At 43.0% G+C, this 26869-nt stretch overlaps 1 protein-coding gene across 5 annotated transcripts in view; it reads left to right on the top strand.

The window, feature by feature from the left end:
• The window catches only part of HECTD4 (HECT domain E3 ubiquitin protein ligase 4), a 68698-nt gene that overhangs the window by 38694 nt on the left and 3135 nt on the right, over nt 1-26869 (top strand). For all 5 annotated transcript variants that reach the window (XM_065646206.1, XM_065646204.1, XM_065646205.1 and 2 more), the window contains 40 exons: nt 311-591; nt 890-1079; nt 1363-1444; nt 2081-2283; nt 2440-2575; nt 3081-3263; nt 3419-3589; nt 3997-4166; nt 4596-4711; nt 5094-5197; nt 5466-5627; nt 5747-5895; nt 6157-6236; nt 6362-6525; nt 7059-7296; nt 7716-7852; nt 8025-8151; nt 8764-8901; nt 9044-9180; nt 9341-9501; nt 10038-10219; nt 11620-11825; nt 12148-12278; nt 12504-12709; nt 13618-13797; nt 14106-15409; nt 15863-16070; nt 16760-16983; nt 17065-17216; nt 17412-17518; nt 18374-18497; nt 19215-19405; nt 19997-20143; nt 21250-21369; nt 21496-21651; nt 22979-23082; nt 23972-24193; nt 24634-24800; nt 25246-25441; nt 26293-26515. In XM_065646206.1, coding sequence (XP_065502278.1) covers nt 311-591; nt 890-1079; nt 1363-1444; nt 2081-2283; nt 2440-2575; nt 3081-3263; nt 3419-3589; nt 3997-4166; nt 4596-4711; nt 5094-5197; nt 5466-5627; nt 5747-5895; nt 6157-6236; nt 6362-6525; nt 7059-7296; nt 7716-7852; nt 8025-8151; nt 8764-8901; nt 9044-9180; nt 9341-9501; nt 10038-10219; nt 11620-11825; nt 12148-12278; nt 12504-12709; nt 13618-13797; nt 14106-15409; nt 15863-16070; nt 16760-16983; nt 17065-17216; nt 17412-17518; nt 18374-18497; nt 19215-19405; nt 19997-20143; nt 21250-21369; nt 21496-21651; nt 22979-23082; nt 23972-24193; nt 24634-24800; nt 25246-25441; nt 26293-26515 — 7679 coding nt within the window. The remainder of the gene's footprint in view (nt 1-310; nt 592-889; nt 1080-1362; nt 1445-2080; nt 2284-2439; nt 2576-3080; nt 3264-3418; nt 3590-3996; nt 4167-4595; nt 4712-5093; nt 5198-5465; nt 5628-5746; nt 5896-6156; nt 6237-6361; nt 6526-7058; nt 7297-7715; nt 7853-8024; nt 8152-8763; nt 8902-9043; nt 9181-9340; nt 9502-10037; nt 10220-11619; nt 11826-12147; nt 12279-12503; nt 12710-13617; nt 13798-14105; nt 15410-15862; nt 16071-16759; nt 16984-17064; nt 17217-17411; nt 17519-18373; nt 18498-19214; nt 19406-19996; nt 20144-21249; nt 21370-21495; nt 21652-22978; nt 23083-23971; nt 24194-24633; nt 24801-25245; nt 25442-26292; nt 26516-26869) is intronic.

The following is a 26869-nucleotide window of genomic DNA, read 5'->3' as shown; positions in this document are numbered from 1 at the left end:
CAAGTATGAAAGCGGGTGGGGGTTCTTTTGGGTTTTTGAGAGGTTTTTTTGACAGAGGTAAGGTAACTTTCAAAACCGTTCTAGAACTTGATTGTAAACTGACCCTTAGTGTTTAATCAGTGCTATCAGTTTGTGTAAGAATTGTTGTAGATAAGGTTGTAAGATGCTGAAATTTTTTTAATTACATATTGTAAGTAGTAAGTTAGTTTGTTTTTAATTTCAAGAGCATCACAAAACATTTTTTTTCCTTTTTCAAACAGCAGTTACCTGTTTGTTTCTTTTTTTTTTCTTCCCCCCCCCCGCCTTTCAGGAGTCACATAGGTAAAGCAATCCTGAGCCAGCCAGCCTGTGTGTCCAAGCTTCTTTCACTTCTCTTGGATCAACGTCCTTCTCCAAAGTTGGTCCTTATAATCCTGCAGCTGTGTCGTGCTGCGCTGCCTCTCATGAGTGTTGAGGACTGTGGAAATGTGGAATTGCCTCCCTGGAGTTACTCGGTTCCTTCTCTGAACAGTGAACAGGATGATCCCAGCGACCCAGCCTCCAAGATTGCCTCTTTGCTGCTGGCCAAGCTAGCGGATTATGTAGTACCAGGTACCAGCATCTCCCTGGTGTCGTGATAATTTGAGAAATTGCCAAGCAAGTCATGTTTCTGCAAAGAGGTTTTGTATTGACAGAAAGCTCAAGTCAGAAGAAGATATATGATGTATCAGTGTTGAAAGGCAGGCTATTTCTCTGACTTAAATTTAACTGTTCTCAGACTAAATTGTGTGTCACAGTGAGGTTTTAGACGCATCTCGGGTGTGTTAGCATTAGTTTCAAGGGAAAGTTTGTTGATGGAGCTCATGATGGTGCGTTTGTTTTGTTTCATTTTTTTCCTTTCAACTTCAAGGATGCCAGACGGTTCTTTCTCCAACTGCCTCTGAGCCGGATACTGCTTTGGCAAAAGCCAGCCCTAAAAATTCCATAAAAGGCGATAAAGATCCTGGAGAAGAAAGTGAGGCAGTGGATGGTAAACTTTCTATTTTTATTCATAAACGGGAAGACCAGTCATCCCATGAAGTCCTTCAGCCGTTACTAAGGTAATCTTAACTCACTGGATCAGAATTAGCTTACATGTCCGCTAGCAAAAGAACATAAAAACATCTTAATTTCTCTGAAAACAAACACATGAAAAATGAGTTACTTAAGTGATGCTGCATTGGAAAAACAGAACGTATTGTATTATGGTATTACAGACCACGTAGGACTAGGGAATAGAACTATCAAAGCAAAACAGCTTTTAAAGCATTGCTTTTAATAATGCATACGCTGGATAATAATTTGCTATTACAAAGCTAATGTATTTCATTTTCACTTTAATAGTAGCTCAGAAGGTCGTCCATTCCGACTAGGAACTGGAGCCAATATGGAGAAAGTGGTGAAAATGGATCGAGACATGACAAAAGTAAGAAAAGGAATAACTGAAGAATTATTCAACATCTTAAGAATTGGTGGCCAGTCAGAATTCTTGTTTTTTACTGACGTTAAATCCCTTTTGTTAAATATTGTTTAATTTACAGAACTGTTCAGAAAGATAACTGTATGTGGAATGTTAGCATTATGTAGTTATCAATGTAAATACAGGGGTTAAATGATAAAAAATAACTTCAGCTGATGCTTCCTCCAGCCATTGTAGGCCATGTTTAAGTCTCTTTAATATTCTCTTTCCTGAAGTGTTTAATGCCTCTCGATAGTATGAATTTTAAATCACAGATTTAAATTAAATTTGCATGTTCTTGAGTATTTGCGCCAGAAATACTCATGTGCGGCATTTTCATAAGAGAAGTAGAACTGTACTGTTAAGCTAAGAATGGAGTATTAAAATCAACAAATCCACATTGACCTCTGATCTCTTTGTAGACAAGAAAAAACAACAAAAAGAATTTGTCTTATGACTCTGACTGCTGCATACAGAGGAAGATGTTCTGATGTGTTCTCAGTACTTTTACAGATGCAGAGGGAGGAGAATTAAATACATCACATGATGTGGCCAAGCAGAGCTAATGTTAGTATTTGTCCTGTGTGGCAATTTTATTTTCAGAGTGGTTGCTGTGAAGTTATTACAGAAGAAGCTGCTGCAGCTCTTCGAAAGGCAACTAAGTGGGCACAGTCTGGTCTCATAGTTAGTGTTGGGCCACCCATAGAAACCGTCAATCCAGAAACTACGAGTGGGTTGTCCACGGGGGACAAAAAGAAGACGGCACAAACATCTATTTGCAGAGAGAGGAATTCCGAGCTTGCCAGGTGAGTCACGTTGATTCTGTAGTTAGAGTCCAGAGAAAACAATGAGTGTTCCTAAATTTCCCTTTTTTGTGGTGTGTGTCATTGTTGACAAGTAAAGCTTCTTTTCTTTCTCTCATTTTGAAATTAATGGGCAAATTGCTTTCTCGTTCTGTACAGGACAGATCCTGTGAGGCCGTTCATTAGTGGTCACGTTGCAAACAGCATGGCAGCAGAGGTGATCGCTTTGCTCCATAGCTTGTTGATGGCACCAGAATCAAACGCAGCTCAGATATGGACAACAACTGCTGAAAAAGTAAGAAAACAGAAGATTAGGTATAAAATTCTACACCAAGCATGTATTGAGTAATTAAGAGAGCATAATTAGCAATTTCCCAGGCGACTCCTTTGCGATTTACTGCTGCTAACACTTCAAACTGGGATGTGTAACCACATAGAAGCAGCCCTTTCAGTAGGTGGTATCTGACGTCTTAGGGTGGAATATATGATAAAAAATTATCCAGTATTAGAGAACGTGTTGTCATTCTGTAATTCACCTGCCATTCTTTTCAGTAGTTAATAATGCTGTTTGTTTAGGGAGTTCCCTTGCCTTTGCTGGGTAGTTATTCTACCTTTGCTATTCAGCCAGCTATGGTGGCATTCACACATCAAAGAACTTAGAATATTCTGAATTATATAATTCTCTTCAGGAGCAAAAATAATTCTTCTGAGACTGTGTGTGGGCTGGAGGCTTAGGGCACTGGGGTTTGTTTGAATTGTGCTTTGAAGTTGTTCTCTGGTATTTTTGCTTCTGTCTTCAGGTTCTGTCACGGGCTCTGATGTATATTCCACAACTTGGGAAATATGCGGAGAGTATTTTGGAGAACGGGAGTAGCAGCGGAAGGAAGCTTGCAAAACTTCAAAGGATCGCTCGGCAGGCAGTAGCTGCCCTTTGTGCTCTGGGTGGCTTTAAGGAGACCATTAAAATAGGTTCTGAAGTTCAGGTAATTCCACGCCATTCACGTTTATGAGAGAGAGTGCTTCTGACAATGTTTTGCCTGTTTCCTAGAATTGTGTATTGAGGTGGTGTGTGGTGTTAAGCACTGAATGTTTCTTTCTGTAAAGCCTCAAATCTTATGCAGCCCTTCTTTGGTTGTAGGTTTTAGGTAAAGGAATAGCAGGAAGCATTGGAGTTGTGGCATCTATTAATGAACAAGAAGGTATAGCAACGGTCAAATTTCCACCCACCAGTATAGACAATAGAAAGACTTCACAAGCATCAGACACATTAACTATCCCATTATCTAGGCTCTATGTTCCAAGATCTGAGGTACGGTAGTTTTAATAATCCAATATTAAGTATGATATTTATTTTTTTGTCATAGCATATTGACGATTAATCTGCAGCACGTAAAAAGTCTGTTTCATCTTTGAAGGTTATTTGTAAAGCTTGCCTCATTTTTTTAAAATGTATCTTAACAATATTTATATTTAAGTTCTCATTTAAGTAACAAGGATATTCATGTTTTGGTGCTTAAAGATGTTCCGTTGCATACTGTGGTGTGTTGGTGGGGTTTTTTTAGTTTCTTTTTTTTCTTTTTTTTTTTTTTCAATTGGTGTTTGGTGCTGATTTTGTGCTAGTACAAAATAAGAATTAACTCCAGGTAATAAAACACCCTCGTTTCTTAGAAACTAACTACTTGAATTTAACTTTTTACCGTGCCCCCCCACCATCAGGCATTGCCTCTTCATAAACTGTCCATTACTGAGAAGGTAGTACAGGCAGTCCAGTCCATGTTGCTCCCTCAGGAGGGAAGTCTCTCTATTCACACCTCACTTCCTGCAACAGGAGATGGCTCAACCCCAGTAATGGCAGTGGTCCGGCTTCTCGCTGAAATCAGAACCAGGTGAGCCCTTGGCGTTTGTGCAGCACCCCACTCTGGTTTTGTACCATGCACAAATGTTCAGTAAAACTGCCCGGGTTCTTGTTTTCTTCCTCAGTTGCTACTGACATGCAAAAGCAGGGGACAATGCAAAAAGTCCTGTCTGCTTCCTTAAGTGCATTCGGTGTCTGGATGTTGTTAAAATGAGCACCAAAAAATAAAGTGCCCCCTGTAACGCTGGCAATGCCTTGAGCAAATGCTTCGTATAAGTAAACACTGTGAAGCAGGTAAAGCTGCCATTGTGGAAGTTCCAATGGACAGCTGAGCAGCCAAAGAGACAGATCAGTCAGCATGCTGACTTTTACAATAATCTTGAATTCAGTATGTGTAAACACAACTTTGATTTCAGTGTACACTTTTGTAATGCTTAAAACATATTCTTTTTCCATTAAGAGCATGCTTGGTGATGGCTCAGCTGTTAGAAGACAGCTCATTCTGTGAAGAATTCATTCAACAGTGTCCAGCTGCTGTAGAAGTTCTGAATTTGGTAGCGCAGGAGTGCAGTCCTGGTAGGTCTTCAATGCGTTCTTGCAGCTTTGTTGTCATTTTCAGTTCAGAGACATAACAGCTTTTAGAATCCTTTCAGTGTTTTGTCCACCAGCTGCTTAGAGTTTGAAAGCTTAGCACAGTACAGCACGTCCTGTCATAGCTGCATAATTAGCATAACAATGTCTTTGCTAACGAAATATAAATTAAACATAAGGAAAATTATTGCTTGTATACTTTAGATTTTATCTTTAATTTTGTTGATTAGGTGAGACTATTTGTTCAGATCTCTGAAAATGCAAATGTTATATTTGTTTCTATTTACCCGTATTAAAATTGTGTTGTTGGACTGAAATAACTAGATTTGCCTGGAACCTCATGACTTGGTTTGGTTTGTTGTTACAGGGGAGAGGCTCCTTGTTGTAGAAATGCAGTGTGAAAGGTTACGAATGTTGTATCGTGACTGTGCTCGACCTCCTCCTCCTCCTCTCCAAGCAGACAGAAGGCAGGTGAGCACAGACACAGAGCAGAGGCTGCTGCAGATGAAACCAGACTCTGAGTACAGACAGCCTGCCCGTGGTGCTGGGGCCAAACTTCTTGGATTCTTATTTAAACATCTCATTTAATATGAATTTCTGTAATGGGATGTGATTTGTTGTGATTGTAGTTATGGGAGTTGCATGTGCTATATGGAATGCAAGAATGTGTCATGGGGTTTCAGTGGATGACTTCAGCTGCACTTGGTAGAATAAAATGCTCTGTTCTTGTTTGCTGCAGCCCAAAGAAATCACTTGGAGCCCGTCAAGAGTGTTTCCCCCTGTGCGAGCATGCATGTTCTCATCGCATCTCACGGCTGTGACCTTTCTGGCTGATCCTAGCGCAGGCGGGGGACTTCCTCGGGGCACGTTTATCTACGCCACTTCCCCAGTTCCAGTACAGGTAAGAACCCAACAACTGCACAAGAGTTTGTATTGTTTAATGTTCAATAGTGCATGAAAAGAAAACTTTCTGTTTTACCTAAGTTCTGTAAATATTTTTTAAATTATTTTTATTTCTAGGCACCATCATTCTACTGGGAAATTGAGATAGTTTCCTATGGAGATACAGATGATGACACTGGACCAATTGTTTCGTTTGGATTTGCTACAGAAGCCGAGAAACGGGATGGTGCTTGGACAAACCCAGTGGGCACCTGCCTTTTTCACAAGTATGTTGGAGATGTACATCAAACATCACAGTCTTGCTCAGTACATTTGTGTGCTCCTTAGGGAGGAGTATTGTAAGCACATAGTAGGCAACATGTATGTTTTAATTGAAATATTAAAATGATGAACTAGATTATCCCCTTATCAAAATAAGGAGAGTTGTGTTGCCTTTTGTTAGCATCACAGCTTCCTAGACTTCAGCTGGTAGCATTCCTGCTTTGTTTCAGCGCACTCTTTAATTTTCTTCTTGTGTTTCTTCGTAGCAATGGGCGAGCGGTACATTACAACGGCTCCAGCCTGCTGCAGTGGAAGAGCGTTAGACTGGACGTGACTCTTTCTCCTGGTATGTAGGAGTGCAGCTAACTTGCTTATCTGATAAATCAGAAAGTCCCCTAAATGTCAGGGAAACAGGGACGAGAAAACAGATTCAATCCATATTCTTCTTGTGGTGATTATGTTTTTCTACAGGTGATGTAGCAGGAATTGGCTGGGAAAGAACAGAAGGAACTCCACCCCCTCCAGGGCAGCCAGCTAAAGGCAGAGTTTATTTTACATATTGTGGGCAGCGACTTGGGCCATATTTAGAGGATGTCTCTGGTGGAATGTGGCCAGTTGTCCACATCCAGAAAAAGGCAAGTTTTTAACAGAAATATGTTGCTTGAGATGTATTATTTCAGAAATATTAAAAACATTATATAGAAGTGCTGAACCTGCTTAGCTATCTATAAAAAAGTAGAGTGGTAGTTTTTACCTTTCGTGAGTTAGGTTGAGGTATTCCATTGCCCTTCCCAGGTGCATGCATGTTTTGTCATTAGTTTGAACGTCTTCTGCCCGTAAGGACACTAATGTGCAGCTGGCTGGACAGGATGGCATTATTCTCTGCCAACTGCCCTTCCATTAGTATTCCTTCCCAGCAGTGACCTTGCTTCAAAGTATCCCAGCTCAGTCTGTCTCTTGAAGCTAGAAAAAAATGAAAGTTCAAAGTTCGTGTTTAGAAGCTTAATACTTTCCCTGCCGCATCCAGTTTTATAGCTGGCGATGCTGGGAAAAGCACATGGCATGGAGATGTGATCAGCTTATCTCTTTTTTTTAAAAAAAGAGCAAAGTAGAAGGATCAAAATGACCCACAACTCATGTCAGTGCTTTGATGCGCATCTTCTTTCAGAACACCAAAGTCCGCGCTAACTTTGGATCTCGCCAGTTTGCCTACGCGGAAGGACAGGCTCACAGGAACGCCGCCGATCTCTGCATCGACCTGGCTGAAGAAATAAGTGCCAACTTTGAAGCGTTGCCTTTTGCCATGGCTTCTGACAGCGATAACGACGCCGGCACCAGCATAGCTTCTGATCCTGGGACCCACGGGCCTCCTTGTAGAATTGCTGCTGTTGCTACGGCTCAACAACGTAAAGCGATGATTAATGTTTTTGGTTTTTTGTTTTTTTTTTTTAATCTCCCACAGGAGAAATTACAGTCAATTAAATAGGATTTAATCCTGGCTGCAGTCCTTAGGTACTGCATTACAACAAGCATTGTCAAATAGGTGCTTATTTGATTTTAGACAGGGCAGTTGAAAAAATCTTTGGTCGTCCTTTATATGGATGCACAAATTACTCTCAGTGCGACTACAACGAGAAATTATCTTGTTAGGGCTTTGAATACACTAAGATGTTATAGGTGATTCAATCAGCCAGTTGGTTATGTTGTGCCAAAATGTATTGCATTTCCACAGACTGATTGCAATATATCTCAAAAACTTCATGGAATATTTTTGCGTGCCTTCCAGTGCATTTTTGATCTCATTATTTGCGTATGTGTTTGGCAGAATATGACAGTGACACATCTTGCCACTATAAAATGGAGCTAAGCTACGAGAATTTTATCACATCGGGCCCCGATCCTCATCCCCCTCCTATTGCAGATGATGAAAGTGATGATGATGACGACGATGATATTCCCCGGGTGAGGAACATGGCAAGCTCTGCCTGCTATAACTTGTACTGTAAATACAGATCTTGTAATTCAGATTTTTAAGTTTTGCCTCGCAAGAGTTTTCCCTGCTTTCTGAAGGCAAATACAGCTGTTGTTAACTGTTCTTTCTTCTTGGTGTTCTAAATAACTTCTGTCTTTGTAGGAGGATCATTATGCCCTGTTGGTTAAAGCCTGGGAAACTAAAGTTTTCCCTACAATTAGAAGAAGATTCCGTAATGAGGCCGAGAGGAAGTCTGGCTTGGATCAGATTAAAGGAGCTTTACAGTTAGGTATGGCTATGTTTATTTCAATGCATGTTGTTTTATTTAATGTGCAATAAGTGTGAAGATAACACCTGCGTGTCTTATGTTTTACTGTATGCAGGGATGGAAACTTTAAAGAAAAAAATCACTTGCTGTTTTTGTCAAGTACTTAGGACTTGTTTTGGGATCGTGATTTTTTCTTTAACACTTTTAACTGTGGTGGACTATTTAAATAGGGAAAATAGTTTTAGAAATAGTGGCAGAATTTGTTGTGCTGTTGTGATGTGTCTGCAGAAATACTTTGAAATAATAGTTTGGGAAGAAATTGTCTGTGTACATGTTCTGTCTGTGACTATATAAATGCAAAACTTTTGCAGGACATTTTAATAAGGGGGGACTTGTAAATGAATGTAGTTCTGGCAAAACAACCTGTTTGTGGGAAAGTCCCAGTAAGAGCAAAGTAAGAATTCTGAGCCCTGATGAGAAGCACACAAGTGTCTCTCAGGAGTGCTCCACTCCCTGTCAGCCTGACTGAATGTTTAAGTAATTAGATAGCTCGTCTGCATATGATGTTAATGAGAATCAGGACTTCTTTCAAGGGGCTGGAGAAAATAACTAGCAGTCGCTTCTGTCTACCAGGAATGGTTGATATAGCACGACAAACCGTGGAATTCCTCTACGAGGAAAACGGTGGCATCCCAAGAGACCTTTACCTTCCTACTATCGAGGATATCAAAGATGAAGCAAACAAATTTACAATCGATAAAGTGCGAAAAGGTGAGGTCAGCTAAAAGTATCTTGAGGGAAAAATGAAAGGGAAGGGGCTCTGGTACTTGGGACCTGCTGTGTAAATCATAATAATTTGTTAATCTGAGGAAAATGCTGTACCTTAAGAGTTGTATTTTTCCTTTCTGTACAGGTCTCACAGTGGTGACTCGCTCTCCTGACAGTAACAACGTCACTAGCAGCGCTGTTGGAACAGCTTTACCCAAGTTTGCAATTCGTGGGATGCTGAAGACGTTTGGTCTTCACGGTGTCGTTCTGGATGTTGATTCGGTGAGTAAAGATATGTTGAGAGGGATTTTAATGCATCAGTGTCACACCTCTGTAAGCAAATGTGACGAAGTGTCCTGAACTGCTGGTTTGCTTCTCTTTTTGAAAGAAAAAAATATCAGCGTTCCTGTGTTTATTGACAGTGTTGGTTTTGGTGTTCCAGGTAAACGAGTTGGTACAAGTAGAGACGTATCTCAGGAGCGAAGGAGTTCTGGTCAGGTACTGGTATCCTATCGACATGTTAGAACGGCCGCCCGCGGGTTATAGGAGGACTGCGACAAACGGATTGGTTACCCTGGATAATACCAACATCCAAATCCACAGGTAAAAAAAAAAAAAAAGGCAGTTAGAAGGCATTTGCATTATCTGACTTGATCTATGTTTCCTGTAGTACAATTATTTACTGCAACCTTGTTTTGAGTAGTAGTAAACTTTTGGATCTATTGTAGTTATTGGTTTAAAGCTGACAAAGATCCATTAATGTGTAAGTGGATAATGGGGTTTTGATTTTTTTTTTTTTTTTAATAAAGGAAATAGGTTACAGTTATCTTGTTGGAAGGATTTTAGTCATATAGAAATGTACCTGCTGGTCTAGCAGGTACATTCCTTGAAGCTCAGGTTTCTTGCACTGTCAGGCAGTTGCTACCTAGAACTTTGCGGAGAGTTGGCTGCTAATTCAGACGCCTTAATTTGGTGCCAGAATTAGGTGGGCTGAGTGCTGTCCTTAGTGAATAAGAAAGATTTGGGTCTACTTGAACCTTTATCAGGTGTATATGTTCAGATTCACGGACAGGTTGCTGGATATGGCTCACTTTACATGTGGTAAAGCAATTTTATGTTTTGACGTTTGTGTTTTCTAGAGAGCTTTTGCGAAGCGAAGCTGCTCTGGCCAAGCTATACTGCCGCATGGCTCTCCTCAATATTTTTGCCCCTAAATCTCCACACATGTTTACTCGGCTGTTTCATATTCCTGCTATCCGCGATATCACTCTGGAGCACCTGCAGTTGCTCTCCAACCAACTTCTCGCACCACCTCTTCCTGGTAAACACTGACTTTTATCACAGCTTTGTTTGGTACAGTAGTTTTCTGGGGAAAAAAAAAAATCTAATTAATTTGGCACTTATTGATTCATTAGTTAATAATGATGGTGTTTGAAAAACTGTCTCAATGGACTCCTGACCTTAGTGGTAGGGTACTAAACTGAAATTGTTGTTAATAATCTAATTAAAAATGTTCAAGAGAGTTTGGAGTCCCTCCTAAGGGTCCATTCAGAGTGGTCCTGCCTATTTGTCATTGGTGCTCTTCCGTTTATTGCGGGGAGGGAGTATCCATGTGGGATACTTGTGAGGAACTGAGTGTGTTTTATAGATTGAATCCAGGGTAATAAAACCAAATGGCAGTTGGGTCTCAGTTTTCAAAATTCAACTCTTCTTCATTTCACAAAGTGGTTTGTCCTTTTCCTACTGGAATCACAGATCTGATTAGAGAATGTATGTGCTGAATCATGGAAAAGAATCTTTGGCTAATTCAAGTGAGTGTTATCGAAGACGATTATCATGACAAAGCTATTCTGCATGCAAAGAAATGTGTGTAACGTGGCTGGAGCATAAGGAGGAAGTAGGAAGTGCTAAATATAGGCTATTAATAATTGAAAGTAATTATTTACCGTTGGAAAGAGTCCTGTTCCCTCCTCCAATTACTTTGAAACTTGGCTTCCTCTAACAGATGCCGCATTGGAAAAGATCCTCTTGCAGAGTACAGCACTACTTTGCATGGCTTTGAGAATAATTTCACAAGCTTTTGTTTCGTTTTTCCTCCTTAAAATATGTCTAATTCAAGTCTGCTACTACATCCGGTTTCCAGCCCGGCGTTTTGGTGAATTGCTCGCTCCTTTGTGTGCTGCACTTTGTCTTTCTTTGCCTTCTCCCATTAGCTCCAGTGACAGCCATGAGATGTCAAGGCTGTGACCTGCTCAGGGCCACCCAAAAGTTGTCCCATTCCACTGTGGGGAAAGCTTGAGAACAGCTAAAGCCGCTTTCACCCCATCTAGAATGAGCAGGGAAGAGAGCACTTACTGTCACCTCTCCTCCTGGTTCTTTGGCAGTACATTGCAACACGCCACCTCCATACGCGGGACAAAGCGAGGCAGCTGTGACAGCACAGCGTGGCGTGCCTGGCACCCCTCGAAGGGCTGCCTCCAGGCAGGTGACGATCACAGCTGGCATTTAGAGGCCACCCGATCTGCAACAGCCTGTGTCAGGGCTCCAAGTTTGGGCTTGGGAGGATCTTTCCTGCCGCTGACCTCTGGGAAGAGGTTTGCACTTGCTCGGGAGTGGAAGTAGAGACTTGTAGTCTTCCAAGTGTTTAAAACTTGCCTTTCCACTGTCTGTTTCACAGGCTACATAAACATGTTGACCTTCCAATTTGTCTTCTTCTTACAGACGGCACAATCAGTTCCAGTTCCATTCTTCTGGCCCAGTCCCTGCAGCACTGCGTCCGCTCCCAGAACTGCGCTGCCACAGACCTGTTCTACCAAGGCAACTCGCAGGCCATCAGGGAGTGGCTGACGGTCGCCATCACTCGGACACTGCATCAGGGAGAGGAGAGTCTGTTAGATCTCACTAAACAGATCTGCTCCTTTTTGCAGGTAAAATATTTAGCAATGTTTTGGGAGAAGCGTGGTTTTTAGGTCCTGCCTTCTTTCTAATGAGCCTCATGTGATACTGACTTCCCTAATACTGTCCATCACACTGAATTGTTTCCCAGGATGGATTATATTCCTATTCTCATCATAGTGGGCACACTGGGTGTGGGCACACAAACAATAAATAACGATACTCTGGATCATATTAAAATGAAGTGGCCTCACACTGTGTCATTCGCAATGCAATATTTTATTTGAAAAAAGAAGAGGGAGGTGTTTTGCTGCTGCCGCTCGAGGTCTTTCATTATGAAATGCTGTGTTACAGACGGCACCGGAACAGTTTCCCGCGGAAGAATTCCCCATTTCAGAATCCAAAGTCAACATGGATGTTAATTTTCCTGGGGCTGCATTTGTAATTGTGTCCTGTAAGGAAAGTCAGTCTGGATTCCGCAAAGAGTAAGTAATTGAGGGGCCAAGAGCGGCGAAGATTAAAGATTTGCCACTGAGCCTCTGTTGGCCCAGAGTGTGTAGGTGCTCATTTTTTTAGATTTTTCTCTCCTCAGAGATTAATTTTCTGGGTCGTGGGATGAATATTGCAGCGCGTCTCATCTTTCTGTGATTGGGTTGGGATGTTGAGTGGGTAGTTACAGTCTAACTGAACTGTTCTCGCTCTTCTCTTAGTTCATCCCTGTATAAAGCTCCTTGGGCTCGAGTGCTCGTCTACGGACTCGGGCATAAAGTTAAAAGGAACGGTCAGTTAAACCTGATTGAAGCGGTGTGCTACCCGCGAGATGCCTCACCCACCAACACGGGCCTAACGCCGCCCCCAACCACCAATCAGTACCCTTCAGTCATCACCCCCACGGACAAGGTCCACATCAAACTAGGTAAAAAAAAAAAAAAGAAAATTAAAAACCTTTTAAACTGTATTCTCCGAAGGGAGACAAGTGTCATCGTTGCCTCTGTAGGAGCTTCCTATATTGTCACCATTCCTGCCATTGGTTATCACAGTCTTATTGTACAAGGGATTAAGAATTGTGTCCTAGCAGAAATATGCAATCATTCTTAGCCAAGAAAACATGGGTTTATGAACATTGGAAGCTATCTGACTCTGATTTTGTTAGTTCTGTTAAATATGTCACAATTTGTGGGATTTTTTTTCCTGAGTTTTGTCTTCTGGGAGTTCACAGAGCAGTGGTTTTGAATATATCTGCAGTGTTCAAGTTGGTGCTATTGCTCTTTGAGATGCTGTGTTTCAGATGGAGATTGTTTTTTTCCTTATGTAGGTGATTGTAGAGCCCCTTTAATATACAGAGTAATATATTAATACCTAAGTCATCCCAGCTTCTCAAGCAGGAGCAATCATAATATTCTTTTTACCCTTCCAGCCTAAGGCAGAGGCTGTGATTTATATAGAGCAGTGAAGGTGACTGAGCTGCAGTAAACTCTTAAAACTTTTCACTGGGCATCCTCAAGTTCTTCTGCTGAACTGCAGTATCTGTTTTTCTCAATACTGATCAGACACATCATACTACAAAGAAATGGTTTTGTGAAAGTCCTATATGTAGTTAGATTTCAATAGTTCCATTTCATATGTCATGTAAACAAAATGTTATCAATACTTTTATAATTATAGATTATATCAACTTATCGTTCTAGATAAACGTTCCTATTTGTTTATTACAAGGTACTTAAAAGAGCAAATTCTCAGCATAAATTTAGCCTTAAAAAAATGCTAAAAGGTAATTCAATACTTTTACTCATGATAAGTATTTTCTTTGACCTTTTTGCTTAGGGGTGTCTCCTCCCCCTGGAGCTGTGCTGGTCTTGCATTCTCTTCCCCTTGAATTCCCCCTGGCAATGGCATTCACAGAGCAGCTCCTAACTTGGAAGTTGGAAGATGGGGATGGAAAATCAGAAGACGAACTGGATACTATTCCTGCCTCAGTCCTCTTGCAAGTAGTGGAATTTTTAGGTGAGAGTGCGGTATTTACTTAGTAATGAGCACCAACAGTGTGCTGGCTCAGATGGAGAGTTTAGAAAAAGAAATTCGTACACAAGGTATTTCTGAGCTCTTCCATTACATTGAAATTTTCTTCAAACTCCAGAAACTTTCTGTTGATATGCACTTCTTGGACTAGCCTTCCTGTTTTTCTTGCTGCTGATACACAGCTGGTGAAACAACCTTTTCTTGTGTTTTTTTTAATGTTACTGGTGCAACTCACGTAATAAAGCTGCTAACTGAAATATTGATGACTGCTGTATCTTGCCTTCCACACACAGGGAACTTTCTCTGGACAACTGACATGGCAGCGTGTGTGAAAGAATTAATCTTTCATCTCTTGGCTGAGCTGCTTCGCAAAATTCACAATCTGGAGCAGAAGAAAAATCCCGCAGGATTGTCGTCTTCGATTGCCCTGCAGCTCAATCCCTGCCTGGCGATGCTGATGGCCCTGCAGTCAGAACTTCACAAGTTGTATGACGAAGAAACACAAAACTGGGTGTCTGGAAGTGCCTGTGGTGGTTCTGGTGTTGGGGTGGCTGACCAAGGAAGGTTTTCGACGTATTTCCATGCTCTGATGGAAATCTGCCTTGCCGTAGCAGAAGTGACCTTACCCATCAATATGAGCGTGACAGCTAATGTGATGTCTTCAACAAGTGCCCCAAACCTCAGTGATTCTTCCTCCTCATCTTCATCTTCTCCAGGACAGACACCACAGAGTCCAAGCTTGCTGTCAAAGAGGAAAAAAGTCAAAATGAAGCGCGAAAAGACATCGTCTTCGGGCAAACGTTCTTCATCCAGAGCAGCTGAAACAGATGCCGCTATCCTCAGCATTGGAGGCAGCAAGCCTGAGGATATGTTGTGGTTTCACAGAGCACTGACTCTGCTTATAATCCTCAGGCACTTAACTAAAAAGGATCCCCAAGGGCTGGGGGTGACCAACGATGCTGTTGCGGACGCGTGTCAGGCGCTCGTAGGTCCTACAGCTCACAGCCGCTTGCTTGTCATTTCTGGTATACCCACGCACTTAGAGGAGAGCACGGTCAGAAGTGCCATCAGAAAAGCGTGTAACGCACACGGCGGAGTCTTCAAAGACGAGATCTATATCCCTCTGCAGGAGGAGGATCCCAAAAAAACGAAGGACAAAGCAGAAGGAGGAGAATGCAGAACTGAGCTGGAAAAGCCAACCGTTTCCAGTAGCGCAGACAGTTTGGATGTCAGCAGCTCCAGCAGCGTCACACCCGCCATGAGCGTCAGCGCTTCAGCATCTACCAGCCAGGCTTCGCTCTGCAGCTCACAGGGCATCTCCCGGACTGTTAGCGATATCTCAGTCGACCAGTTTCAGGCTGGGCTGGAACTGGCAATCCCACCAGGATTGCTGGAACCGCATGTCGTGTCCAGCCAGGAGAGTTTGGATCTGTCCCACTGCAGCACCGGGAGCCTTGGCAGCCTCGGCAGCCTTGGGGAACCACTCGATAACGCAGAAACGGTGTCTGTGTCCGATGTTGGATCCATGTACACGGTCACATCTCTGGACAACCAGCCGCTGCTGTCACGGCCAATCAAAGGTTTTGCTGTAGTGGAGGTAAGAGCCTTCAATCAGGAGAGGATGTCTTTTGGGTCATTTTTTTCTGACAGAATGAGATTTGAGTCTAGTAACTTTTAACCTCTGGCTTTGAGAAATACTGTACTTTCTGTGGTTTGCGTGTAACACCATCATCTGACTGTTCAGGAAAAAGCGTGCCATGTGTTTTCTTCTGTGAAGGTTCTTCTGCGGGACTGAGTAGCTGGTTCAGAGCTGAGCCTGATTAACCTGCAGCATGGTGATTGCAGTGGCCAGATGTTCTTAGAAAGGATTTTTTTCAAGGCTGACCCTGAATTCTGGTATCAACTTATTGATGTAGAAGAATGGTAGAAGAGATGCAATAGTGATTATCCACATAGGGAGGGGGAGAAAGCTTAAGACCCAAATTTAATATAAATAGAAGCTGATTCATCTTGTCAGAATTTCTCTTAACTGATTTCATTATTTGTACAGATAAGGTCAAGAGCTAAAATAGAGAAAATCCGAGCCAGTCTATTTAATAGTAGTGACCTCATTGGTTTGTCAAGTCTGGATGGTGAAGATGAACTGATGGAAATGTCAACTGAAGAGATTTTAACTGTTTCTACGGTAAACCAGAGCTTATTTGATACACAAGGGAGCCCAGCACTAGAAGATTATTTTAATGATAAGTCAATAAAAGGTATGTGGTTTTTATATTTGCAAATATCTCACATTGTGCATTTTTGGGGGACATATGGGGATCAGATTCTCCTCACTGGTGTAAACTTAGGATGACTCAATAATTGATGGGTGACAACAAGGGGGAGCCAGGGAGTAATTTCAAAGCAAGTTTCCACCCTCTCATCAGTTGACAAGCAGCTATTTGCGATCTGAACATTGTTCAACTGTCCTCAAAGCTAATCAAACAGTAAAAAAATAAATAGATAAGTAAATAAAAAAGAAACTGTATAGACTCTGATATACCTGGAATGGGCCAGAATTCTGAATCAGGGAATGGGAGGATAATACTTGGAGGAAGTTCAGTTGACTACTAGTTCAATTGGTAGGTGTTGATCTGTACCTACACAACAGAATTTTTATTCTGGCATAATAAATAATCTGTTTTTTCATTGCCACTATAGTCACTCAAATAATAATTACAGTACGTGGCCAGAACAGGAGAAGGCGTTCAGTTCTCCGTCATAAATGGGACACCAGAGTGCAGAAAGGTCAAGGCTGCTGGTAGAATTTTTCTGAGTGACTTTTCTCTCTTGGGGCAAGTTGCATGTGATACAATGTTTTAGCTGAATTCAGAATGTTTTTTCATGTTTCAAATTCTAAACGGTTGTCATGGCACATTGTACCATATTGCATTTTTTTTAAAATTAGGTGAGAAATTGGTCCCAGGTGCTCGGGAAGTCCTCACAGAAATATTTAAAAGCTGCATCCATTCTGAGCAGATGTTGAGCCTGACTCCAGCCAAACCCATTAAGGTTGCTGATATATATCTCAGTAAAGAGCAGATAAATTCCCAGACTCCTGGAAACCTCCTCCATGTGTTCTTCACAAATGTCCGCCCTCCAAAGAAGGTGCTAGAGGACCAGCTCACTCAGGTAGTGCTTTGAAAATTTTTTTCAGCATCTTTTTGTGTAACTTGAAGGCATTGGGTAATTATTCGCTTCCTGTGTTGGAAGATTTTGAGGAAATATGGTGTGCCCAAGCCCAAATTCGACAAGAGCAAGTACAACAAGGCGGGCAAGGAGCAACATCCAGTGAAGGTTGTGAGCACCAAGCGCCCTGTTACTAAACAACCTACAAAGGAAAAGTCCATGCTCAATAGTGTCAGGTTAGTGTCTTCAGCCTTTTGACAGTTGTGAAACATTTGATTTCTGTTTAGGAATCTGTTTTTATTCACCCACCCTCTGGATTTCCATGTACTGATTGAAAGAGGAAGATGTGACTTTGAGATTATCAAGGAATGTCTTGGTTTCTTGAACAGCTGAAAGAAAACTTTTCATCCTAACATTCATTTGTCCCTTAGCCGAACAGCCTTAAGTGAGAAGAAACCTACTGTAAAGCCAAAGTCTCCTGAGAAGAGTAAACCTGAAGAGAAAGACCCTGAAAAGTCTCCCACAAAGAAACAGGAAGGTAGGAGCTGTGTAGAATTTTTCTGTAGTATTACATCATAGAAAAAAAAAAGGTTTTTATATTGACATGCTTATATGATGTAACAATAGATTTGGGTTGTCTTTGGGTTTAATGAGGCTAACTTTAGGGGTTTTTTAAGTAGTGACTTAAAATTCTGCTTTTATTTGTATATCTGTAAATCTGGACTCATCAATGCACATGAGAGCAAACCATGTTCGTGCAATTCGCGCAACAGTATGTATAGGCCATGTGAACACATTCCGCACAGGACTGACTGCCTAAGAAGTGGAGTTTTGAGGGGCTTTTTGTACAATGTGGGATTAGGATATCATGGGGTTGAACTAGGTGGTTTCTCAACTTATATAGGAAAATTATTAAGTTACAGGAGGAAAACTGGAGCAAAGTGAAGCTTCGGATGCCTTATAATTAGTCTGTCTATGGAGGAGACAGCACAGCTGTGCCATGAGAGCAGTTAGTGCTGGGTCTTGCTTGGTATTTCTTTCTCTAGTCAGGTAGAAGAGAATAGACATGAGCCTGGACTCTGCTCTTCGCTGTAGGAAGTGCCAGGTTAGCTCAGAAGAGGGGAATTTCAGCGCTCAGCCAAGGATGGATCCTTGAAACCTGATTAGATATGTTGGTGGAGCTTTTCCAGAGGGGATCTGTGTCCTTGAGAGGGAAGAATGAGTCCATTTACTCAATTGGAACAGCACGATGTTTAGAACTGCTTGAGGAATGAGCCCTGGTGGGGAGGGCAGAGCCAGGAGAGAGTTGGCAGGCAGAGCTTCCTGCACCAGCTCTTCTCCTGGGTCCATGTCATAGTCATTAACTATTTGATGGTTGTATCTTTGCTGTCAGTTCCTGAGGAGAAGTATTTGACACTGGATGGATTTCACAGATTTGTGGTCGACCGATCTAAACAGGATATCCGGAGTGTGTGGAGGGCAATTCTGTCCTGTGGATATGATCTACATTTTGAAAGGTAAACTTTGCAAACCTTTTTGTAAAGGTGACACTGATCAATTGTGCTCACTTGAAACAACTTGATCGCAAGTGTTCCTATTCCAAGGAGCTTTAACCAGTGTTTTAGTAACAGATAAATTTCTATTCGTGGCTGCAAGTCCTGTAGAGAAAAATTTTGGTTATTTTCTTAAAATGTGCTTTTAAAGAGTCAATATACTATCAAAACGTAGGTTCCTGACTTCCTTGTACAGAACACAGCTAACAAAATCATATGCCATACTGTCCTTTATAGCTTCCAAACTGTATAATAAATTGGCTTGATGAGAACTGTAGATCCATCTGCTGTCTCTGGGTTCCTTCCACAACAGCTTTCTGTTCTGGGCACTGGGTATTTGTTTAAACTGGCAGTGTTCTCACTGGGTCAGCAGTAATGTACAGGAGGGAACAGAAACTTCCTTGTTAATACCGTACAGGAAGAAAGTCTCTTAAATAAATCCTCCTTATCTCCCTGTGTCAAGCCACAAGCGAATTGCCACATCCCCTTCTCCTGTACCCACTGCAGTAAGTTTAATAGGCTTATTATTTTAGAACGGTGAGGCAAGGTAGGCAATAAATTAGTTCATGTTCTCAAACTGGAATTTTTGTAATGAAACAACTCTGCTTAAGAAAAGGGGAGAGCAGTAGATGCAGCTCCCTGGTGTAGGCTGCAAGAGGTCTGACACCTTTTACCTTTCAGGTGTGCCTGCATTGATGCCAGACACGCTCAAAAAGCGTCCCGGAAATGGACCCTGGAAATGGATGTGGCCCTTGTTCAGTACATTAACCGGCTCTGTCGCCACCTTGCAATTACCCCAGCGCGGCTCCATCCCCATGAAGTTTATTTGGATACAGCTGATGCAGCAGATCCCAGAATTTCCTGTCTGTTGAGTACGTATAGATGGTTTCTGCAACGGGAGAGCTGGGCGGTGCTCCTGGGCTGTCACCCAGGTGGCTGGGACGTTCCTTGGAGGTTGCAGGTTGGACTCTGTGTGGGCGGAGGGGAACACCAGGCCCAGGTTTTCTCTCTCCCAGGCTGTGCTTGGGTGCAGCGCTGCCTTGGGCCAGATTCTGTGGAAGGGATTCTGTGATTCTCCTGGCTCAGGCTGGGGCGGGGACAGAGCGGTGAGTCTGGCTTGCGGGGGGAAGGAAGGTCAGATTGCAGTTCTGGGCCTAGGCAGATTTGAGTCACCCAAATCCTGTTCTAAGCACCGAGTTTCTGTAAGAGGGTCTCCAAATAATGCAAATTCAGCAATGATGAAAGACACAGGACTCGGACACCCAGAGCCTCAAGAGCCAGGAAGGAAGATTTCAAATCACAGCTGTTCGTGTGTCTCCAGCCCTTGTGTTGGTGCACAGAGATGTGGAGGAAGCCACTTTAGGAGGAAGCTTCTGTGGCTCTGACTGAAGCTGCTGGGCGGATGGACTTTGCAGCAGGTGGGGAATCGCTGCACCTCTCTGACTGGACGTTTCCCACCTCAGATGTTCCCGTTGAAAGTCTGCGCCTGCGGTTTGCGCTGCTTCAGTCTCTCAATACGACATTGGAGACGTTCTTCTTACCGCTGGTGGAGCTGCGGCAGAGCGAGATGTACACTCACAGCATCGCCGCCTTGCTGCAGGAGGCCAAAGGTGGGTTTGTTCTCTGAAAGGCTGCACAATGCGCAATGTTGCATTTCATAGTATATTTCGCAGAAGGTTTCAATGTGTGTATACACATGACGGAAATGAGAACATGGAGGGGAGAGGGAAGGTGAAATAGTTAGGGGGTTCGATGAGCTAATAAGGTGTATCGGCTTCATTCTCAGCCCAATAAGCTGCACAAATTCTGAGGTGACAGCCAAAAAACAGCGTTAACCCACCAGTATATCTCAGTGTGGGAGTGTTTTCTTTTATTGCTTCATTTTTTTTAAGGGGTGGAATTATTCTTGCAAGTAGTTACTCTAGACACTGTGCGCTTTTCTTGGCCACGGAGAGAGTTGTCTTCTGTCCGTGGGTGGCCTTCAAATGTGCCTTCATCTTCTTGGGGTATCCATAGATCAAAATTCTTTGTTAGTCAACAAGTAGCCGATCAGGGGAAAGTCTGGAGACATGTTGGCATCCTCGTTGTCATTGAAGTTGTAAAATTACAGACATCAAGAAAATACTTACCGTGCATTCAGCATTTAAAAGCTCCATTAGACACCAAACAAAACCGAGATTTAGGTCATTACATTTCCCAAACGTGGTATCTTCTGAAGAAGATACCAAAGTCAACGAAGGGGTGTGTGTAAGTAGGTTTTTGTATTTGCCCAGTTAAGAAAAAAAATCAACTTGTAAACTCTGCATGGGGAAGTGAGAAATGTTCGGAGGTTTCGTCTTAATAGAGTCTATATTTATGGTGCAATGTGTCGCCCCTTTTTATCATGTTTTCTTGCCTCTAGCATTACTGTCAAAACATCTCGGATTTCTGAAAGCTATTTGGCAAAGTGTTTGTGATTTACAGAGACTCTGGTGGAGTTGCTAGGATCTATATATATAACATTAGAATTGTGTTCATCAGTGTTCTAACCCAACAGGCTTCTTCCAGTAAAGATTAGTAACAAATACTTTAAAAATATATATATTGAAGGGGTGGCCATATCTTTTACCTGATGGAGATGAGATTATTATTCTACTGTTGACCATTAGAGAATTTCAGAAAATAGGATTGTAGAAGGATAGATTAACTATGCAGAAATACGTGTTTATCTCTTTAGGCCTAATCTTTTACGACACAAAGGTAACTGTAATGAACAGAGTGCTGAACGCCACTGTCCAAAGAACTGCTGATCACGCAGCCCCAGAAATCACCCTGGATCCCTTGGAAATAGTCGGAGGTATGGGAAACACTGATCTTTTTCCAAATTGCAACCAGTCAGGTCTGGTTTAACCAAACTCAGATACTTATTAATGCAAAATACTCTGAATATGGGGATTTTTTTTTTTCCTTTGTTTTTACGCAGGGGAGATCCGCTCTTCAGAAAACTCGTATTTCTGCCAGGCAGCCAGGCAGCTGGCCTGCGTGCCGTCCTCGCAGCTCTGCGTCAAGCTGGCCAGCGGGGGGGACCCCACGTACGCCTTCAACATCCGCTTCACGGGGGAGGAGGTTCACGGGACAAGTGAGTTGGGGTCGGGGAGTCCCCAGCGCGGGTGACATCAGGTGCAGTCGTGAGAACTTGTTCCGGGTGGAATCCAGGTTTTCAGCAGGATGTGGCTCCTGTACAACTTTAAGGAGCAGCGTTAGGTGTTTGTAATCCTGCAGATAGAACAGAATGAAGCTTCCAAGAATTAACCGAGCCAGGTGGTTAATTTTAATACTCTAGTTAATACAGCAGGAAGCATCAGTGGCTGGGCGTGTGACTTTGCTAACTAGAGAAAGTGAATAAAGTAATAATCTGGTTTTGAAGCATTTAGTAAGAATGTCTCTTCAGGTTGTTGTGATGCTCAGCCATGGTGAACCCAGACTGTGCTGAGAACGAAGATTTTTTTTTTTTTTTTTTTTTTTTTTAAGTACTTGTTGGTAATGAGCTGGGTAATGCTGCTGTGGTCTTTATTGTTGAAGTGACACGAGACTGCGTGGTCAATAAAGATGCCCTAAGTACTGGTATAGGATACATTATCAAATGTCACTGGCAAGGAATATTCAAGTATTAACAACTAAAAATGCTCATGCCCAAGCGAGGTGGTTTTGAGAACAGTTTTCAACCTGACATCAGGAGTACGAACTGCAGCTCATCCCAGTCAAACTGAAGAGGTGGCAAGTATAAAAAGGGTTTTGTTGCTTTAAAAACTACCCTTAATTTTTGCAGTAAGTAGTATTAAAATTGCATCTTCCTCATTTGCGTGAGGAGACGTACAGTATTTCTTGTAATCGTTTTAATAATTTTCATGTCACCCGTTATAAGAATGAACCTCATGTGAGGGAACAGACACGTAACTTCACCTGACCAGCACAGAGATGGGCTCCTTGTGATACGGGTGCTGCTTTTCAACAGAAAGTGTTCAGCAACGATAAGATTACGACGCCTTCTCTTGACTGTAATGATTTCTGACGTGTTGCCTCACTGCATTTAACTGTGGCAATGCTCTGCATTGTGAAGACAGCACCACTCATCTAATCGAGTAATGAATCCCATTTGCAGGCCAACTGGTCTGACAGGTGTTTGTGCCAGTCTTGCATGCAGAGCGCTGGAAGCCAAAGCAGCGCTTAGGAATTCAGCAGGAAGCAACTCAATGAATATTTTTCGCATGTAATTGTTTAAACGTGGACTTGCTGGCACAGCTGCATGTCCCCCAGTCCTGTTTAGCCACGTGGCTGTGCAGTCAGAGAGGTGAAGGGTGCAATCTGAGGCTCAAAACAGGATTTCAAGGAGAAATTCTGGGTAAAAAGGGAAGTGGTAACAAGCCTCAGAGAGCATTTCATTATTTTGCCCCTCTCTCTTTCAGGTGGATCTTTCCGTCACTTCCTTTGGCAAGTCTGTAAAGAGTTACAGAGCTCCTCGCTCTCCCTCCTCCTGCTGTGCCCCAGCTCTGCTGTGAATAAGAACAAGGTGCGGTGTCTCAGTGCAGGGAATGAAGTCGCTTTTGTCTTTTTGAACAGGAGTAGGACACGGTCAGTTTGCAGTGTTAGCACATCTCACCAGAAAGGTCTCGCGTGCCTGAGAGAGCTCGAAGTTGCACTTCGAGTGGCACCGCAGGCACTTGAAGAAGCAGCCAAGGAGTCAAAACTGCAAAATGCAGCAGAATTAAGACTCCTGGTCAAAGTTCACTGAGAGTGAATCTGGTTCAGTTGTCCATCCCAAACAAGTCATATTCTGCTGGAATTACCCAAGGAGTGTTACCAGGAAAGTCAGTCCCATTGATTGTAGAACAAGACGCTCCCTCCCTGCTACTTAATGCATTTTTAGTGTCCTCCTACTTTATGTAGTAGGTAGGTAGATAGAAATAAGAGAAAGTTTGTGGCCCAAAGAATTTGCAGTATTTTAGGTATGGTTCCTTCCTAGGAGTATCCACAAGGCTGGAAAACAGCTCATTTCTCTCAACTTAAGACCAGCTGTGTAGCAAATCTGGCTTTGCATGTCCAGGCTATTTCAGAAACATCCCACAACTGGAAGACTTAGATATCAAACTGAGAACACAGATACAGGAAAGTCTTGTAAACGCCTATTAACAGAGCTTGTAAAAGTGGGGCAATCAAGGAAACCATCTGAATGGCATTGCTTTTGATCATTAAGTAATAAGATAACATGATATATCACTGTATAATATATACAGGCTCCATGCCACACTTGAGCAAATCCATTTGTAGCCAACTGAACAGTATTTGTTGTGTTCAAATCAGGATTTTCACAATTGTGTTAACTTGTGGACCAGGTTGTGCACCGGTTATTAAATATGGCTTTGTGTGTGCTTTATTTTTTTTTTCGTTTGTTTCTGAAGGGGAGGTACATTTTGACACCCAGCCCCATAACCTACGCGGAGGAGCAGTTATTCCATTTCTTCGGGCAGCTCTTGGGTATTGCCATTCGAGCAGATGTTCCTCTGCCACTCGACCTCCTGCCGTCCTTCTGGAAGACCCTGGTGGGAGAGCCACTGGATCCTGATGTTGATCTCCAAGAAGCCGACATCCTCACCTACAACTACGTCAAAAAATTTGAAAATGTAAAGAACTTTTTTTTTCTTTTCCCTCTTTTCTTTTTTTTTTTTTTTTCAGGGTTTCCCCCACAAGCACGTTCTAGCAGCTGCCTGCCCTGCATGCTGGTGGTTGGCTTCACTGCTCATAGATATTTTTCACGTGAGCAGGGCTTTGAAGTATTTTGACTCATCTTGAGTGCAGGATTTCACATCCTGGTGGCTTGGAAAAGCTGCTCAGTCTCCTCTGCTGCCAGGCACAGCAGAACTGAGGCTTCTGAAATGTCTATTGGAACCCGGCAGTGCCAAACCAGAAAAGAACCTGCCAAAGCAGTTACTGACTTGCACTGCCCATGGTGTCTCCAGATGATATAAGACACTTTGTACATTGTGGTGATGCCTCAAATGAGTTACAAGAATAATGCTACGACATGCTGGTCATCAGATACTGTTCTTGTGTTTCATGACAGATAAACGATGAGACGGAATTGGAAGCTCTGTGCGCAGAAATTGCTTCTCAGCACCTGGCGACAGAGAGCCCTGACTGTCCCAACAAGCCGTGCTGCAAATTCACCTACCTGACCATGACGGGGGAGGAAGTGGAGCTTTGTCCCAGGGGCAGGCACATCCCCGTGGCGTGAGTAGCAGTTGTCTTGGCAGGATGTTGCACAGGGTTATGTGCTAAAGAAGCATCTCTGGAATAATTTTCCAGGCACCAGGCTCTCCAGAGATGCTTTTCTAACAAGCTGAAGGCTGGAACGATGTGGGAAAGCTTTACATTTGCTGGCAGGAACTCGGAATCTCTGGCGCTGCCGTTCGTTCTGTACAAAAGGGAGAGCTGAGAAGCACAGCTCAAGTGAACACCCAGTTCTGAGGCTTGTGAGAAACGGGCAAGAGTGAGAGAGGAAGCTGAGGAAAGTGGAATGAGATTGGGAAGCACCAGAATGCAAATAGCTTAATGCTCGCTCTTGGTTATTCAAAGCGGAATCTCCCCGTAAAACCCTCCTGTATGGAACGGTCTGGGTCAGGGTGAGGGGTTTGTACTCACTCTCCTTTCTTGTCCTGAATCTCTGCCCCTGCAGATGGGAGAACAAGGACGTGTACGCAGCAGCGATCCAGAGCCTGAGGATGCGCGAGCTGCAGACGCCGGAGTGCATGACGGCTGTGCGTGCGGGCCTGGGCTCCATCATCCCCCTGCAGCTCCTCACCACGCTGACGCCTCTGGAGATGGAGCTGAGGACGTGTGGCCTTCCCTACATCAACCTGGAGTTCCTCAAGGTGTGAAAAACTGGGGGAAAAAAAAAAAGTGTGAAAAATCTTCTTAAAATGTACCTGTGTAACATGTAGAGGAGGGGACGCTCCCCCTGGAACGTGTTGGGGAGAATCTCCTGCTTGTGATACAGCCAAGGACGGTCCTGGTGGATCCCTGGCCTGTACTTGGACACTCTGTTTTGTCCCCAAGGAGGTTTTTTAAGTTTTTACTGGAAATAATAGGAATGAGGCTTGTTCCAGAGAGGACTAATTAATTTACTTTTTAACATCAAATTTTAAATGTATCTCCGTTTTATTGAGCTTGACTCAATACTTGCCACTTGAGCTAAGGGCTGAAGAGCCATTGCCCCTATTTCGAATTGCAAATAATTTCTGAAAACCTAAAATTAATCTGTAACAGACAACTTCTGGTCCTAAAAACTTTCATTTTGTTACTGTGAAAAATACACCATGAACAGAACTTGTGTCAGAAGTTGCAGAGTATCCTCAACTGTGGGTATTAGCATTGTTTTGTGTTTTTTTCAAACAACAGCAATGCTGGACTGCCCCAGACTTGCAGATTAAATAAAATAGCAATGAATGCTGCCTGTGCTACAGGGAAAACACACCGAGATGAGCCTGTCACAGAATCTGATGGACCAAAAGGATACAAAACCACATAAATTAACACTCTAGATACAAACCCACGTACATTAACACTCTGCTATGGCTGAATTTCCAAGTGATTTTAAAATGGCAGGAGAACCTGGGGAGGGAGGTGTCATCACCATCCCCTCCTGTCCCCTTAGAGCATTAAGTGGGGGGGATCGGTGCCGGGGAGGGTGCAGCCATGGATGTCTCGCTCTGTTCTCCCGCAGGCGCACACCATGTACCAGGTGGGCTTGATGGAGACGGATCAGCACATCGAGTTCTTCTGGAGCGCGCTGGAGCTCTTCACGCAGGAGGAGCTCTGCAAGTTCATCAAGTTCGCCTGCAACCAGGAGCGGATCCCCTTCACCTGCCCCTGCAAAGACGGGGGCCCCGACACCGCCCACGTGCCGCCGTACCCCATGAAAATCGCCCCCCCCGATGGGGCTGCAGGTGGGTTTTTCCTCCGTCTCCTAATTGTGTTCGTATCGGGGCTCCAGCTCTCCGTTCACTTTTCTTTTTAATTTAGAAGTGGATTTAGTGCTCAGAGAGTGACAAGAGAGAGGCAGGTCGTTATGGCTGCAAATAACAAGAGAGCAAACTTGGTTTTAAACCTTGTAAAATAAAATTTAAGATAATTTAAGTACTTAAAATATCACCCTCGAGAGATAATGAGAGATTTTGTACGGTATTTGTCTCATGCGCTTCTAAAACGATTGGGGTGTCGGAAAGATACTGGCTTGGGGACTGACTGGGCAGCACAGCGGGATTTCGGGTTCAAGAGACATGTTATAGACAGGAATTTTA

Source organism: Caloenas nicobarica, chromosome 16, assembly GCF_036013445.1.
Source record: "Caloenas nicobarica isolate bCalNic1 chromosome 16, bCalNic1.hap1, whole genome shotgun sequence".
NCBI lineage: Eukaryota > Metazoa > Chordata > Aves > Columbiformes > Columbidae > Caloenas > Caloenas nicobarica.
Note: the sequence above shows the minus strand (reverse complement) of the source record. Positions and strands in the feature narration are given on the sequence as shown.